General features: G+C 43.8%; 1 protein-coding gene and 2 long non-coding RNA genes across 5 annotated transcripts in view; 1 reads left to right on the top strand and 2 right to left on the bottom strand.

The window, feature by feature from the left end:
* The window catches only part of Crtc3 (CREB regulated transcription coactivator 3), a 110,572-nt gene that overhangs the window by 54,801 nt on the left and 42,777 nt on the right, over positions 1-12,994 (top strand). For all 3 annotated transcript variants that reach the window (XM_031387145.1, XM_031387144.1, XM_031387143.1), the window contains exon 3: positions 9,844-9,963. In XM_031387145.1, coding sequence (XP_031243005.1) covers positions 9,844-9,963 — 120 coding nt within the window. The remainder of the gene's footprint in view (positions 1-9,843; positions 9,964-12,994) is intronic.
* Positions 226-3,331, bottom strand: LOC116102469. Its single transcript, XR_004123191.1, has 2 exons — positions 3,206-3,331; positions 226-822 (listed from the first exon to the last, which is right to left on the bottom strand). It is a non-coding gene; the product is annotated as an uncharacterized LOC116102469 (long non-coding RNA).
* The window catches only part of LOC116102470, a 101,946-nt gene continuing 98,623 nt past the window's right edge, over positions 9,672-12,994 (bottom strand). The window contains exon 3 of the long non-coding RNA XR_004123192.1: positions 9,672-10,069. This is a non-coding gene — a long non-coding RNA (uncharacterized LOC116102470). The remainder of the gene's footprint in view (positions 10,070-12,994) is intronic.

Below are 12,994 nucleotides of genomic sequence, written 5' to 3'. Positions count from 1 at the left end.
TCATCTATTCCCCTACTAGGTTTTTTTTTTGTTTGTTTGTTTTTTGTTTTTTTTCTCTCCTTGTAATCTAAATTCTAGATCTCTGTGAAACTTAGTGAAGTGTCTCACCAAGTGTAATCATAGCGGTGAATCTGGTGTGAGTCAGAATGCAGTAGGGCTTAGGGACGGGAGCAGGGCAGTAATGGCTGTCCCCTCTGCCATCTTCTGTGGTGGGTGCTTCGGTTCCCTTCCTAAAAGGGGGCCTTCAGTATCTGCCTGAGCCTTACACTTGGAGGGTGCCTTTGGCTGTCCTTAGGCATTTGTCTCATATTGACCCAGCCTCTGGGTCTTGCTTCTTCAGCTTTGTCCTCCCCTGTCTCAGCTCAAACTTTACATAAAAGCCTGTTTTATGTAAAGACTTTCTGCTGGGTATGATGGCACATACGTGCAGTTCCACTGCTTGAGAGGCTGAGGCAGGAGGAGGTTCAGTCTGAAGAAAACCTGGAAAACACCCAACCAAACAAAAACCCAAACCATTTCTTCCCTCCCCAGTTCCTCCTGTCATCAGAGGAAGCCAGTGAGCTGACTGTGGGGTTGAGTGGAGAGTCCTGGTTCCCTAGAATAAAGGTCTCTAGTCACACTCAGAGTTAAGAGAGCTACACTGAGCTGAAGGCCTTGCTCACACATCACTCCAGGCAGGAAGGTGGGAGCCTGGGCTGCATGCTCTGGAACACAGTAACATGATGTCAGACTGCTCGGGGCCTTCGTTAGCCACTGCCATGCTCATTGCGGCTTCTGGGAATTGTAAGTTGAAATTCTTCATTTTTAGATGGAAAATTTCAGCTGTACACAAAATAGGAAGAATAGCATAACAAACCATCACTTTTAGAAATTATCAATATCTTGCCGATTAAGCTTTTTGATCACTCATGATAATGGCAAAAAGAGTTTGTGTCTCCAATTTGGGCATTTTGTTTATTTATAAATTGCACACATATGGTACTTTCCTATTAAATACACACACAAATATAAAACTAAGTGGGAACAGAACTAATTCATGCTGTGAGTCCTTGGGGGACACACTCTGCTTTGGAGCCTGAGTCATTAGAAACATTGGATAATTAGCCAAGCATGTTGACACCCATCCATGTGCATCCTGAAGAGAGGAATGAGAGCTCTGAGTGCCTGAGTCTTCTGCCAGAGCATCCTCTCCCCTCTTCAGGATGGAAGCTGGGCTCAGAGATGCTGCCCCCTCCCGCCCCCGCCTCCTTAGCTGGAGACTGCTTTGATTGTTGTTCTTGGTTGTGCCTTTGTAATTTTTTTCTTTTTTGAGACAGGGTCTTGCTTTGTATCCCCGACTGGCCTGGCACTCATCTGCTACCCTGGCTGCCTGAGGGTTAAAGTCATAAGCACGTGCCACCATGCCCAGCCTTTCTTGTTTGGACAGATTATTTGTCCTGGCCTTTGTAATCATACCAGTTGCCTTGATTTTGACCTTAACTGCCAAAACAAATAACCGAACAATCAAAAGCATGTTTCATTTTATATTTTGTAAAGTAACTTTTTAGTTTGGTTTATCTAATTAGGCTTACACATCCCTTTTATGTGGCATTTAAGAGGAAGGACAAGGAAGAGGTAACCCTGGGAGAAAAGCATGTCTCTGAAACAGTTAAGAGCCTATAAGAGTTTGTGAACTGAAATCCATTCTCTGCTGGGTTCTGGTGCTGCAGGGGGCAAAGGCATGTGGGGATGCTGCAGTCAGGGAGCCTAGTAGGGCATTGGTACTTCTGGCTGCCAACAGATTGGTTTTTCGCCATGTGTGCTGGTTGAGTTTTGTCAACACAAACCTAAACATACCTGGGAAAAGGGAATCTTAATTGAGAAAATGCTTTTATCAGAGTGACCTGTAGGCAAGTCTGTAGGGCATTTTTTTTTTTTGATTAATAATTGATGTGGGGGCTGGCGAGATGGCTCAGCGGGTAAGAGCACTGACTGCTCTTCCGAAGGTCCTGGGTTCAAATCCCAGCAACCACATGGTGGCTCACAACCACCCATAATGAGATCTGACGCCCTCTTCTGGTGCGTCTGAAGGCAGCTACAGTGTACTTATTTATAATAATAGATCTCTGGGCCGGACGGTGGTGGCACACCGTCCCAGCACTTGGGAGGCAGAGGCAGGCGGATTTCTGAGTTCGAGGCCAGCCTGGTCTACAGAGTGAGTTCCAGGACAGCCAACACTACACAGAGAAACCCTGTCTCGAAAAAACCAAAAAAAAAATAAATAAATAAATAAATAAATAAATAAATAAATAAATAAATAAATCTTTGGGTCAGAGCAGTCAGGGACTGAGCGAGCTGGGTCTACTGGAGTGAGTGGGGTTGACCGGAGTAAGCAGAGATCCTAAAAGTCAATTCCCAACAACCAGATGAAGGCTCACAACTATCTGTACAGCTACAGTGTACTCATATACATAAAATAAATAAATAAGTCTTAAAAAAAAATAATTGATGTGGCAGGCCCAGCTCTCCGATGTGTGTGTGTGTCTGTGTGTGTGTGTGTGTGTGTGTGTCTGTGTGTGTGTGTGTGTGTGTCTGTGTGTGTGTGTCTGGGTACTGGAAAGGTAGTTCTGGGTCCTATAACAAAGGAGGCTGAGCAAGCCATGAGGAATGAGCCAGTAAACAGCTTTCCTCTATGATCTCTGCTTCAGCTCCATTCGTGGCGTCCTTCAAGTGACCCAGGATATGTAAGCCAAATAAACCCTTTCCTCCCCAAGTCCGTTTGGTCTTGATGTTTTATTACAGGAATAGGAAACCTAACTAAGATATCACGAGAACCGAAGGAGGCTCTTATAATGTCGGTGGCTATTATAATGATCGCCTGCTGGGTCCTCAAGAGAGACACAGTTGTTGTTGCGTGTGCCCTTCTAAGAAGAAGGAGCCTGTAGCATATCTCAGTTTGTAGTCCAAGTATAATCGAAGCCTGCTCATAGAACTTGCCTTCACTCAACTCTTTCTCTTCCTCAACTGAAGTAGGTTCAATACCAGGGGTCAGTCTTCACAGGTTTACCAAAATCTAAAGAAACAAGCTAAAGAATCTCACCATGACAGGCTAGCTAAGGGGTCATTTTGTAGAGCTCAGCGATCCATTTAAGTGTGACCTCTGGCAAAGCATTAACTCACCCTGTCTTACCTTCCAGCCAAACTTGCCTGCAGATTCCTCACTTACCTTATCAGGGAAGTAGGGGACAGCTGTGCCGAGTGCAGAGGAACGCAGGGCTGTCCAGGGAGCTTTGTCAGTCTGCAGCAGGAAATGTGGTCTGACCAGCAACCAGCTCTAGGGCTTTTAGCCAGCTGATCATTTTGAAGTGTTAAGTTGGTTACCTACCTCAAGTGAGGTCATAGATGATTGTCAAGCCATTAGGAGTGTTACATATACTGTAGCATAGTCAGGTATCTTACAGCCATTAAGAGTGATGTGTGCACTGTAGCATAATCAAGTATCTTACACCAGGTTATTGTCACTTGAATTGTAGATCTACAGTAGATTTACAAACAAAGTAACAGTTAAATGTGTGTGTGTGTGTGTGTGTGTTGCTGAGGATTGAATTAATGAACTAAGGATTTTACATAAGTGTGCTCTACTACTGAGCTACAACCTAAGGGATATAAATCTCCATCTGTCCACCCCCTGGAAACAGAATCTTACTGTGTAGACCAAGATGACTTTGAGCATGCGATCCTTCTGCCTCAGCTCCCAACTGCTGGGATTTTAGGCAAGTGCTAGTACACCTGGGCAGAAAGAGTCTAAATAAAGAATGTATGCATCAACTAGAAGTCTACCTAAAATCTCAAAAGCAGTTGATTGTATATAGGCTATTTAGCAAAGGCGGCAAAATGATAAGGTGCAAAGATCACTGAGTAAAGTCCAGAGATTCAGAGTTCAGGTTTACAGGCTGCTGAGCATGTTCTGCTGTAATCTCAGCACATGGGTGGCAGAGGTAGGAACCCTGGCAATATATAGTTGGGCCAGCATGGGCTGTGTGAGAGGCAGTCTCAAAAAACAAAAACATATTTTTGCCTTCCTAAGAAAAATCACTCTATGTGTCTGGACCTGGTCTCCATCTCTAGAAGGAAGATCAGCCACTTGCCCTCTGGGGAAGTCCCTCGTGTCATTTGTCTAGCGCACATGGACCAGCAGCCCCATTCCCTACCTCGTTTCCCCTGTTGCAGGCTGAAGAGAAGAAGGCCTCTGTGTGTGTAAGAGAGAATCCCAGGGGCTCTCTTCTTAATGTTCTTTGACTCCCATCTGCTTCTGTCATTTGTTTGTTGCTGAGATTGTTGAAGCAGCCACATAAATGATACAGCATCGTGATATAATGAAGTTTCTGGCCAGTATGGATCACTGACACAGACGATGGCTTGTTAATTGATTTTGCAGTTTTATCTATTCTTTAATTTCTATTCATCACTGTGTCTATACAGCCAGTGAGAGCTGCCTATGGAGATTGGTTCTACTTGATAGTATCAACTGAGCTTTGTAAGAATCTGATGTTTTGGCATTATCAACCAGAATTTTCAAAAAATCCATTTATGGGGTAAACCTGTTCTTCTGTCACTTTTAAAACAGCTGACCTTAAAGTTCTGTGCTTAAGTAGTTCACCTGCCTCAGCCTCTGGAGTAGCTAGGGAGTCTATCTGTCTGTCTGGGTAGTGTTAAAGATCAGACTCGAGGTTTCATGCATTCTAGGCAACCACAGTATATTTTAAAATATCAATAGAACCCCTTATATATGAGAATGTTATTTTGTCATTTGATTAGTGCTTAGACCAAAATAAAGAAAGAAAGGAAGGAAGGAAGGAAGGAAGAAAGAAAGAAAGAAAGGAAGGAAGGAAGGAAGGAAGGAAGGAAGGGAGGAAGGAAGGAAGGCCTGGCAGTAACGGTGCAGACCTTTAATCTCAGTGAGAGGCAGAAGCAGGCAGATCTATGAGTTCAAGGTCCACCTGGGATACATAGAAACCCTGTCTTGAAAATGTCTCGCCCTCAAAAGAAGATTAGTACTTAGAAGCTCATACTTTACTTGAAACTATTGTAATCATATTTTTCTGTTTTTAATAATTTTGTATAGAAGTATAACCTTAAACTAGAATTGATATTTTGCTGCAGAAATAAAGTATGTCTTGGTTAATTATAAATGAATTATATACTATTACATATATATATACTTTACATTTTATCATTATTACTATTGTTATTATTGTTGTTGTTATCATTATTATTACTATTATTATCTTTCTGAGGCAGGATCTTTCTACTTAACTCTGGTTGTCCTAGAACTTAGTATGAAGACCAGACTAACCTTGAACACATAGAAATCCACCTGCCTCTGCCTCCCAAGCTCTAGGATTAAAGGCATGTGTCACTATACCCACTTTTTTTTTTTAAAAAAAAAGATTCATTTCTTTTTATTTTATGAGTTTTGTGTATGGGTGCTTTTTTTGTGTAATGCAGGTGTGTAGTGCACTTTGAGGCCAGAAAAGGGTATGGATTCTCTGTCAGCTGCCATGAGAGTGCTGGAAACTGATGTAGCCCAGACTGCCCTCAAACTTACTACTTAGCTGGATGGCCTTTACCTCACAAGTGCTAGATTGCAGAGCCCAGGTTCTCTGGCAAAGCAGCCAGTGCTTTTAACCCCTGAGATATCTCACCAGCTCCATACAGACCTATAATAATGATAACACCCTTAAATTAACATATAGCTCTCTGGCTCTAAGATTTCAGCTCATTGAATGACCAAAATGGGGCTTAGTAGGAATCCCTGTATGTTTGCCAATAAACTAAAGATGTGGGATTTCTAGTTAACCACAAATGGCATGACATGCCAGCAATATTGTAGAGCATCTGAGAGATTCAGTGCAACTGTCAGTCACAGTGATGAGCAGTAGCATCTCTATGAGAGGCAGTGCATTCCTCTAGTCACTAGATGAGACTCGAGTCTAGTGGGAGGAAGGTGAGGAAACCAGCCGCAACAGCTGTAGAGTCCAGAAGTGACCTGATGAGGACGCCTGTGTGATCATGTGTCTATGATCACCTGCACACGTAAAGAGCACAGGGCTGGGAATGAAACTCAGTGGTAGAGTGCTTGCCCGATACCTCGGAGGTACACATCTGCAATCCAGGACTTGTGAGGTGAAAGCAAGAGGATCAAGAGTTTAAGGTCATCCAGCTAAGAAGCAAGTTTGAGGGCAGCCTGGGCTACAACAGAACCTGCTTAAAAACAACATACAGCCGAGCAGTGGTGGCACACACCTTTAATCCCAGCACTTGGGAGGCAGAGGCAGGTGGATTTCTGAGTTCTAGGCCAGCCTGGTCTACAGAGTGAGTTCCAGGACAGCCAGGGCTACACAGAGAAACTCTTGTCTTGAAAAAACAAAAACAAAAACAAAAAAACCCCCAAAATACAAACAAACAAACAAACAAAAACTAGGGTATTCCTGTCTTGGAACCCCTCCCACTCACATTGTTTCTTACTTTTCCCTAATAAATCTCTCTGTATATATATGCCCATGTGCGCATTTATACACACACACACAGAAGGGTGGGAGAGACTGATTCCTACAAAGGTCTAGGGAGAATGCTCTAAGAGTATAATACAGTGTGCTATTAGCTCTAGATTTCCTTTTTGAAATTCACAATTTGCAGAGACCTAGTGCTGTAAGCCTATAATTTGGGCCACTGGGGGAGGTTGAGGCAAGAGAATCACAAGTTCAAAAGCCAGCCAGAGCAACAGTTAAGCAAGACCAAATCGGAAAAGTTACAAAATGACAACTACCAAAAATCCAACCAGAGCTGGGAATGTAACTCATGGTAGAGTGCCTGCCTAGTACTGAAGGGATGGACAGGAGGGGGGTGGGGTGGGACAAATACATGAACGAATAAACAGTCACACTCTGGGATTCAGAAGAGCCATCTCAGAAAGGTTCTGCCCTCAGCGACAGCTATGTCTCCCCTACCTTGTCTGTCACTGGAGTACCTGCAAGGCCAGACTAATTTGCTGCCCTGGTAAATGTATTTTTCAGGAACATTCAGTTTGCAATCCTGTAAGATAAGGAGCCTGTTTGAACTACTTTGAATATCCAGATATCCCCTTTCCTCATAGCTTATCCACAGAAACAAAGGAAGAAACCGCCTTAGTTGTCTCCTTGGCCACCTGAGTGTTAGCCTCAGCCTGCTCCTCACCTCTGGAATCTATGGCCTGAATTTCAAGCTCCTCGAAATCTTGTTTCTTTTTGGATCAGGCTCTACTCTCAGTCTGCCCTCCTGCAGACTCCTTCGTGATTTAGACCTAGAATCTTTCTCCTCCCTTGGTTACTACCCATGCATTTCCCTGTGCTCACCCTCAATAATTAGGTCATCCTGTAAGACAGAACCCCGCAGGCCAGCCCTTGACTGCTAAGGTCCTTTCTGGCTCCTGGTGTTAACTCGCAGGCTGTTGATGTTTTAGGTTGCCACTGACAACATTGTGTGCTACCCTTCTCTTCTGGTGCTCATCAACCAATTGAGGAGCGGTTCTAGCTGGAAAGCCCAGGAGATGACTTGGCTAGCCCCTTTTATTGTTTCAGAAAAAGACTACCAAATTACCCCAAACAAACGAAAGCCACAGAAGGACAACTGAGTTTGGATTTCTCCCACGGTGAATGCTTGGAATTGTTAGGAATTTTTTCAGATGACTTTGCTCCTGTTGCCCATGCTGTGCTTGCAGCAGCTCATCTGTCCTGAGCAGTCCACACGGCACCCCAGATAGCTCTGAAATCCTGCCACAGGTCTCCTGAGTCTCAGGTTCTGAATCATTACAGTGCTCCCTGGAGGAGCTGAGTCAAGGCCCTTCTAACTACTGTATAGGGCCAGTTTGTGGTATTTGGGCTTTATGGTTCCAGATTCCCCCTGCTCTCCTCAGTGCAGCCCTCCTTGCCATCACTGCCACAGCAGAAGGTTTGCCACAGGAACAGTCAGTCTAAATAAACCCTGTGGGTCTCTCAGCACACATCCGCTTTTCTTTGGGATTACACAGGTCAATGGCTTCAGGGCACCCATGGAAGCCCTCCTGTATCTTCCTACAATCCAGGCAGAAGGAACATCCCTTATTTGGAATTTAGCATTCTCGCAGCAGAAAGGAAAGAGTACGAGAGTGTGTTTGGATCAGCTATACATCTATCTGTCTGCTCCGAAGTCATTGACTACTGCCATAGCAAGTCACATGGTCCAATTACCTCTCCCACCCCTCCACCCAGATGTTTATTGAAGGCTGCAGCTAGCTCTCAGAGGTGGTGCAGCATGCACAGCAAGCGGAGCCTTGAGGAGCCTCGAGGAGGTTGGGTATGTTGAGGGGGATATAGGATGCATATGGTGACCTCTCATATGCTTTCCAGTATGCCAGGTCATATGCACAACTATGCTCCCTTCTAATGCCCAGACTTATCTGGGACAGAGCAGTCCACACATAAGGGGTCTCATTTCATTTTATTTTGTCTTATTTTTATTACATTTATTTATTTACTCGTATTATACCTGTGGAGGTCAGAGGACAATTTATGGGAGTCACTTTTCTCTTTCTACCATATGGGTCCTGGGATTGAACTCAGGATTGGGTGTCAAGTACCTAAATCACTGAACCATCTTGCTGGCCCTTTATTTCATGTTCTTAACAAGCCTGGATGGAAGTTATCATCCCCATCTTATAGGCCAGGAAAACAGAGGAGCTTGTTAGCAAGTGGAAGATGTTGAAGTAGTTCATACAGTTTTGGAACACAATATAGACTGCTGGGTTTTTTTGTTTTTCTGTGTGTTTTTTTTTGTTGTTGTTGTTGTTTTGTGTGTGTGTCTTTTAATTATTTCTTTCCCCCCTTTCAGACCGCCCTGCCAAAACTTTCAGTGCATCCCTTCCACTCCACATGGACCTCCCTTCCCCGTCCCAGCAACCTCTGCCAGATTGCTGGTTTTATGAACACTAAAAATGAAGTAATGTGTGATTTCTGAACTAATAAATAGGTTTTGTAATATATTTATGAAATAATGTCACATATAAAAGCTATATCTCAGAAATGTTCACTCCGAGGTGCAACAATGTAACAGTTATATACAGGTAATCTTGAAGAACAAAGGAAACATTAGTACTTTAGGGCAATAGGGTTTAATTTCTTTATGATAATTTATTTTTGGTTTTGTTTGTGTATTTTTTTGTTTTACCCTGTAGCCTAGGTTGGTCTTGAAATTGTGATTATTTTGCCACTATCCTTCAAATTCTGGAATTACTGGTGTGTGGCACCCAGCTCAATATCGCAGTTTTAAGTGTGTGTGTGTGTGTGTGTGTGTGTGTGTGTGTGTGTGTCTGTCTGGCATTTGTGTAGAGATCCGAGAATAACTTCATAGAGTTGGTTCTTTCCTTTCACCTTGATGTGGGATCAGGGGATTGAACTCAGACTCAAGGTTGGTGAGGCAGGCACCTTTACCCACTGAGCCATCTTGCTGGCCCAATAAATACATTTTAGAGGAGAATTTTAGCTCTTAGAAGGCAAGAAGAGATTAAAAGAGCTTAAAGTCATAGTCCCCCTGATTCTTCATTTCCTAATTGTGACAATTTTTGTATATAATCTGTCTGCTTCCATATTAACACATTAAAGGCTATTTTCAATATATTCTGAATTGTGTAGAAATAGAGCCACAAGTGACATTTTATTTACTTTGACACAAAGCACCAACATGCAATAATAAAATTAGAAACTCTGGCTTTTTGTCTGTTACCACTTGCTTCTGAGGGTGAGTGGCAGTTTCATGGTGGAGGCCAACTGTTCTTCTTTCTCTCTGCAGCCGTCACTTCATCAAGCTGATAATGTTCGTGGAACCCGCCACCATGGGCTGGTGGAGAGGCCAGCTCGGAACCGCTTCCACCCTCTTCACCGAAGGTCTGGGGACAAGCCAGGGAGGCAGATATCCTTTTTCCCTGTCTGAGGAGAGTATATGCTGTGCAGTGATGGAGACATGGCTGGGATTTATCTCCCTGTGGTTCCCCTGTGGCCTCAGAGCTTCATCTGATCTGCAGAGAGGAAGCAATAAAAGTAACTGAGTTTAAAATTGTAAACATCCCTACAGCCAGACTGGGAAAGACCCAGGTAGTTGCTTATGAAAACATTGGTAAAGTTCTGTTGAGTAGAACGACAGGACATAAACATTTAGTTCTAGTGTGGAAGGTATCGTTGGTATTTTCTTCAGAAATCAGCAGTATTAAGCTTGACTTTGAATCAACTTAGAGAGATTTAGGCTATCTAGCAAAAACCAAGCAAATTGATAATGTGTTTGTGTTTTGTTGACCTGATGACCTGCTTTTGGAACTGAAAGAGGAGATCTTACAAGACTGTCTGTGTAGTCTCAGACTCAGTAAATGACAGGTAAAATGTAAAGTGGGTGTTTAGGAAAACTCCTAAACAGTGATGTACCACCACACTCTGTGTGGCTAAGTAATGAAGAAAGGAGCTGTAGTCCTGGCCAGCTGAGCTCAGTGCTGTTTGCTGGGAGTCGGGCAGGGGCCAGGCTGGGTGGCTTTCTGAGTGGGGCCAGCACAGTGCTGAGGGTTTGGGGCAGACAAAACTGAGCTGGATGCTGTAGGAGGAGGAGAGACAGAAGTGAGCCGGAGCTTCTCTCAGTTCACTGAGCTGAGGACAAGCCTGGTGGAGCAGATGGGCGTGGCAAGTCTCCCTGCAGAGAGCTGATTCCTGGCAGTGATGATAGAGTTGGCTTCATAAGCTTAGAAACCAGGAAGTGGGGGAGGGCACTCATGTTTACTGAGCACCTACCCATGCCAGACACTGCTGGGCAATTTATATGTCATTTAGTCCTCAGAATTCAATGAGTCGTTTATTTTTTTAACTCTGAATTTTCCCATGAGAAAACTAGATATCAGAGTAATTTGCCTAGGATTCCACGCTGTGACTCATGTAGCCCAGGCTTGTCCACTCAGTGGCCATGAAAACCATATGCTAGAGAATACTTCTATGAGAACTGCAGGGATGAGCAGAGGAAGGCCCAATTTTCCTTGCTTTCACGGCCTCTAGGTCTTACTCTATTGAGAGGTGAGGACAGTGATTCTGGTTAACTTGACTTCTTCCAACTCTCCTCTCTGGACACCAGACCCAATCCACAGAGCTGCAGTGCCTTCTAGTTCTCTCTGTTACATGGTTTCCATCAGGGAAAATGAAATGACAGAGGATCTTGGGAATTCCTTCCTGGAATGTGTGAGGACTTCATATAGAGTGTAAAAGGTAAAGGGAAACAGTTTATCTAACTAGCACATCTGAGTATGGAGCGGCACACCAAGCGATTGTCCACATGGCTTGGAGTCCTCTAGCAAACAACTAGACATTTCTCTGCCTGATTCAACGACGCAGGGCGTAGAGTGTGCAGCTCAGTGGTAGGTGCTTGCCTAACGTTCTTCAGGGTTTGGGTTCAAGAAAAAAATTTTACCTGCTAGTGTGGCCCAGTGGCAGAGAACCTTGTGGCTTGTGTAAAGCCCAGGGTTCATTCTCAGCATGAAAGAAGGAAAGGAATGGGGGGAGGGGAAGAGAGAAAAGGAAAGGAGAAGAGTTGGGGGAGAGAGAGAAGGAAGGGAGAGAGGAAAGGGGATTGAGGCTCAAAGGTTAAGAAAGAAGTAGGGTGTGGTGTGTCCACACATTCATGGAGACCCTTCCCTGGACCAGACAATGTCTTAGGCACAGAGCACAAAGTGATGAAGGAGATATCAACCCTGTGTTTTTTGAGTTTTATAGTCCTTTGGGAGATGGCGGCCAGCTAAGAGACAAATAATAATTAATTAAGGAAAATAACTTCAGATGGTATCTTAGTTACTTTTCTATTTCTGTGATAAGATACCATGTCCAGGAAAATTATAGAAGAGTTTATTATTATTAGGGATTTAGAGTTTTGGGGAGCTAGAGTCTGTAGCATCATTGTGGGGAACATGGCAGAAAGCAGGCAGGCAGGATGGCACTGGAGCAATAGCTGAGCACTCACATCTTTTTTTTTAAAGGTTTATTTATTATTATATGTAAGTACACTATAGCTGTCTTCAGACACACCAAAGGAGGGCGTCAGATCTCATTATGGATGGTTGTGAGCCACCATGTGGTTGCTGGGATTTGTGGTTGCAGGACCTTCAGAAGAGCAGTCAGTGTTCCTAACCACTGAGCCATCTCTCCAGCCCAAGCACTCTCATCTTGAGACGCAACCTCAAAGCAGAGAGTGCTAACTGGGAATGTCTTCTGAAACCTCAAAGCCCATCCCTACCCATTGACACCTCCTAATCTTTCCTAACTAGTTCTACCAACTGGAGACCAAGTATTTAAACATGAGAGGCTATGGGGGCTGTTCTCATTCAAGTCACCTTAGATAGTATATGCAAGAACATAGCAGTTCCCAAAGAAATGTTCTGATACTGAGAACGGAATGGATAAAGTCCTAGGAAGAACTTATACTGCATGTTCAAGGGACCTGTCTCTTTTTGGTTAATATATCCTAGAGGATGACCTGGCTCTGAATCAGTAAGAGCATCAGCAAAGCTTGCCAGCTCCCAAGAGAAAGGAAAAACCAAACGGATATGCAGGAAAAATTGTTGAGCGCAGAGTGTGATCTGATTCACTGATCATGAGCCTTCTCTCTGTGGTCGTTTCCTAAGCCCCTAATTGGGATTCTGGGCCTGGACTTCTACTGATGTACAGAAGTTCGCTAGCCTAGGGGTATCACTAATTAACTAATAAATCCTGTTTGAGGAGTCAAACGGCTGAGCATCAAGTAATAGGTAGGACAGTTTTACACCTCAGCTGGTGACTTACTCACAATTTGGAGGAAGACACCCGAGTCCTTCTTTGCTTTCCTGGTGTGCATTCTGTTAGCTATGAAATCGCTCACTTTAAACTGCTGCCTTTCATATTTGTCAATGGTACCAGTCTAATTTTTTTCTTTTTTTTTT

This window comes from Mastomys coucha, unplaced genomic scaffold, assembly GCF_008632895.1.
Source record: "Mastomys coucha isolate ucsf_1 unplaced genomic scaffold, UCSF_Mcou_1 pScaffold21, whole genome shotgun sequence".
Lineage (NCBI taxonomy): Eukaryota > Metazoa > Chordata > Mammalia > Rodentia > Muridae > Mastomys > Mastomys coucha.
The sequence above is the reverse complement of the archived record's forward strand: the minus strand, read 5'-3'. Positions and strand labels throughout refer to the sequence as shown.